Below are 2,944 nucleotides of genomic sequence, written 5' to 3'. Positions count from 1 at the left end.
TCTGTTATGTTGATCAATCAAATGTGACAAAAAGAAATAGTTAATTTAGAGAATTGGAATTGAAATTAGAAAATAAAATCGTAAGAAGCATAAAAAAGACTATACATAAAGAAAATAAAATAAAATTAATTAGAAGGTAGATATATATATTACGTCTACCAAATGTTAAAAATCATTAAAATTTAAAATCTTTATTAATAATTATATAAATATAAATTATGAAGTATATATTATATAATAATATAATAACAATTTTTATTTTTGGGGCCTTAATTATTTGGGGGACTAAGGCAAGTCCCTAGAGCCGCCCTTGATGAGAGTACTAAGTGCATTCTGGCGGTTGCTGTTGCTCCTCAACAGAGATCTTTACTCAGATTTCTTCTCAATAACTTACCATTGATCTCCACAATTGCAGCTTCCATTCAAGAACCTGTGGTATCTGTTAACATCCCGCACTATAATCTCTCTCTCAATAAGTCTACTAATATACTTAAATGCCTCGTGACAATCCCTGCAAATTCTCAAATTCTTCACAATCCGCAAAGCTTTCCCAGGTGGTGCTGTCCCATTCAACAACCCAAATGCCAATGCCAACTTCTCACTGTGATACCAAAGTGCTTTCTTCTTTTCCTTCTCTTCTACTTCATGCAACATTTCAGCCCATACGGGCACATAACCCAATTTCTCAATCTCTTCCATTAAGTCTGCTAACTTAGCATAAATCTCATCAGCCCTCTCGTGTCTCCTATCACCCGCTAAAAACACATGAACCTCTCCCTGCGTTTCAATCCAACTCTTCCCACCTTCCTTCCTCACTTTCTTATCCTTCATTCTCTTCCACACCTCCCTCACCTCATCCCACCTCCCTGCACTCGCATATGCATTTGCCAAAATCACATAAGCCGAATCATCCATTGGGTTAATGTGCAACAACCTATCACTCATCCTCCACGCAATATCCATATTCACGTGATAGGCACATTTAGACAATAATACTCGCCATAAAGCTGCATCCGGCTTAAAAGGCATTGATAAAGCAATCCGCTCTGCCTCCTCCAGACGCCCTGCTTTCCCCAATGCACCTACCAAACACGTATAGTGCTCGAGACATGGCTCCAAGCTATACTCTTCCGTCATCCTCCTGAACCATATCTCAGTCTCTTCAACTAAACCTGCATTGTAAAATGCTGTCAAGATAGCTAAGAAACTGTACTCATCCGGCACCATTCCTCGTTCTTCCATCAAAGTGAAAAGTTCTATGACATTGCCATGTTCACCTTGTTGAGCATGCCCTGCCATCATTGCGTTCCACCCGACAATATTGAGTTCCATTTCTAGCTCATCAAACACTCCACGAGCGTTCCCCAAAAGCCCACATTTCCCATACCCATCAATCAATGCACTGCCTACAATAACATTCAAATTAAGCCCCGTTACCATCGCGTGTCCATGAATAATCCTACATTGCTCAAGCATAGCCACATCAGATGCTGCCCGCAGAGCACCAGAAACACTAACCATAGTAGATGCCACACCACTTCTCCTCATTTCAACAAAACACGACAAAGCATCCATAGGCTTAGAGTTCCGAGCAAGCCCAACAATAACGGACGAGAAACAAACCTCATCTCTAACAGACATTTCATCGAACACCCTTTTCGCATTACCTGACAACCCAGTTTTAAAGTACAACGACACAAGAGCTGACGCCGTAAACGGCTCTGAAGAGAAACCCAATTTGATAGCAAGGGAATGGAGTTGTAGCCCGAAGGTGAGAGCAGGAAGAGAGGCGCAAGTTTTGAGAAGGGAGGTTAAAGTATGGCCATTGGGGAGGATTTGACGGCGGATCATGGAAATAAAATGACGAAAGGCGGAGAGTGGGGAGTTGGAGAATGCGGATGTGAGAAGCGCTGTAAATGAAACGACATTGGGTGATGGGATTGACTGGAAAACACGGACGGCGTGTGAAGGGAGATTGGATTTGGAGTAGAGAGTGATGAGGTTGTTGAGGACTGCACGGTTGGCTTTCGCCGCGCCTGTTGTGATGGCGCGTGCATGTGTACACCGTGGGTCTATTGTTGAGTCCATTTGATTTGCTCGCTAACCAGCTGAATTACTTTGAACTACTACGATATATTCCTGAATGTATGTAATATAATGTCATTACCAGTACCAGGACTTAAAGCAAAAGAAGAGTCTTTTGGGTATTACCCATTGTAACAGTTGTTAGCAAGGTTGAGTAACTGTAAGAGTACCACGAAGCTGTGAAGGAATTGCAGGTTGAATGTAGGTTATCTTCGCCAAAAATCAAACGAGCCGGCATTACTTCATTCGTCGTCGAAAATGGCGGAATACATCGGCGGCGGCGGCTAAGGACTCTGATTTGTATTAGCGACTGTATTTGGTAGTTCAAGAAATAAGTTTTACAAAATTGTACTATTCAATATATCGATTTATGCTTCTAAATAATTTAATGGTTAATTATACTAAACACCCCTATAATGTGTATGACTCAAATTTGATTAATAGCCTGTTTGGCCGAGGTTCTCCGTAGGCCAAAATTCCTTTTTTTCCTCCTAACTTAGAAGTATTTGGCCAAGCTTTCTTGAGGGAAAAAAGTGATTTTTGGAAGAAGCAAAGCAGAAAAAAGTAGTTTCTTCTTAAAAGCAGAAACAGTTTTGACTTTTCTTCTACCAATAATTCCATTAACAAAATATAGTATATACCAAAATAACCATTAAATCTAATACTTAGGATATTAATGTATAAATATTTCTTATTACTTTTAGGATATCTTTCTAATATATAGTGACTTTAGGGGTGAATATTTTTATATTTGTTGAATGATATTTAATACTTCTTCCGGTTCACAATAAGTGACCAATTTCTTTTTAGCACGCCCATTAAGAAAATGCTAAATCCTATACAAAATACCTAGTATGAC

The 2,944-nt window shown here is 39.6% G+C and overlaps 1 protein-coding gene across 1 annotated transcript; it reads right to left on the bottom strand.

Moving 5' to 3' along the window:
- Nucleotides 1–240: 240 nt before the first annotated feature.
- LOC104225836 (putative pentatricopeptide repeat-containing protein At5g52630) lies at nucleotides 241–2,431 on the bottom strand. The gene is made up of 2 exons (XM_009777702.2): nucleotides 2,212–2,431; nucleotides 241–2,139 (listed from the first exon to the last, which is right to left on the bottom strand). The coding sequence occupies exon 2, from the start codon at nucleotides 2,086–2,088 to the stop codon at nucleotides 391–393; it is 1,698 nt and encodes a 565-aa protein (XP_009776004.1). The 5' UTR covers nucleotides 2,089–2,139; nucleotides 2,212–2,431; the 3' UTR covers nucleotides 241–390.
- Between the last annotated feature and the right edge of the window lie 513 nt (nucleotides 2,432–2,944).

Source organism: Nicotiana sylvestris, chromosome 3 (assembly GCF_000393655.2).
Source record: "Nicotiana sylvestris chromosome 3, ASM39365v2, whole genome shotgun sequence".
NCBI lineage: Eukaryota > Viridiplantae > Streptophyta > Magnoliopsida > Solanales > Solanaceae > Nicotiana > Nicotiana sylvestris.
The sequence above is the reverse complement of the archived record's forward strand: the minus strand, read 5'-3'. Positions and strand labels throughout refer to the sequence as shown.

Bases quoted from the DNA above. Each gene is read 5' to 3' on its own strand.
- LOC104225836 (XM_009777702.2), bottom strand. From the start codon at position 2,088: ATGGACTCAACAATAGACCCACGGTGTACACATGCACGCGCCATCACA.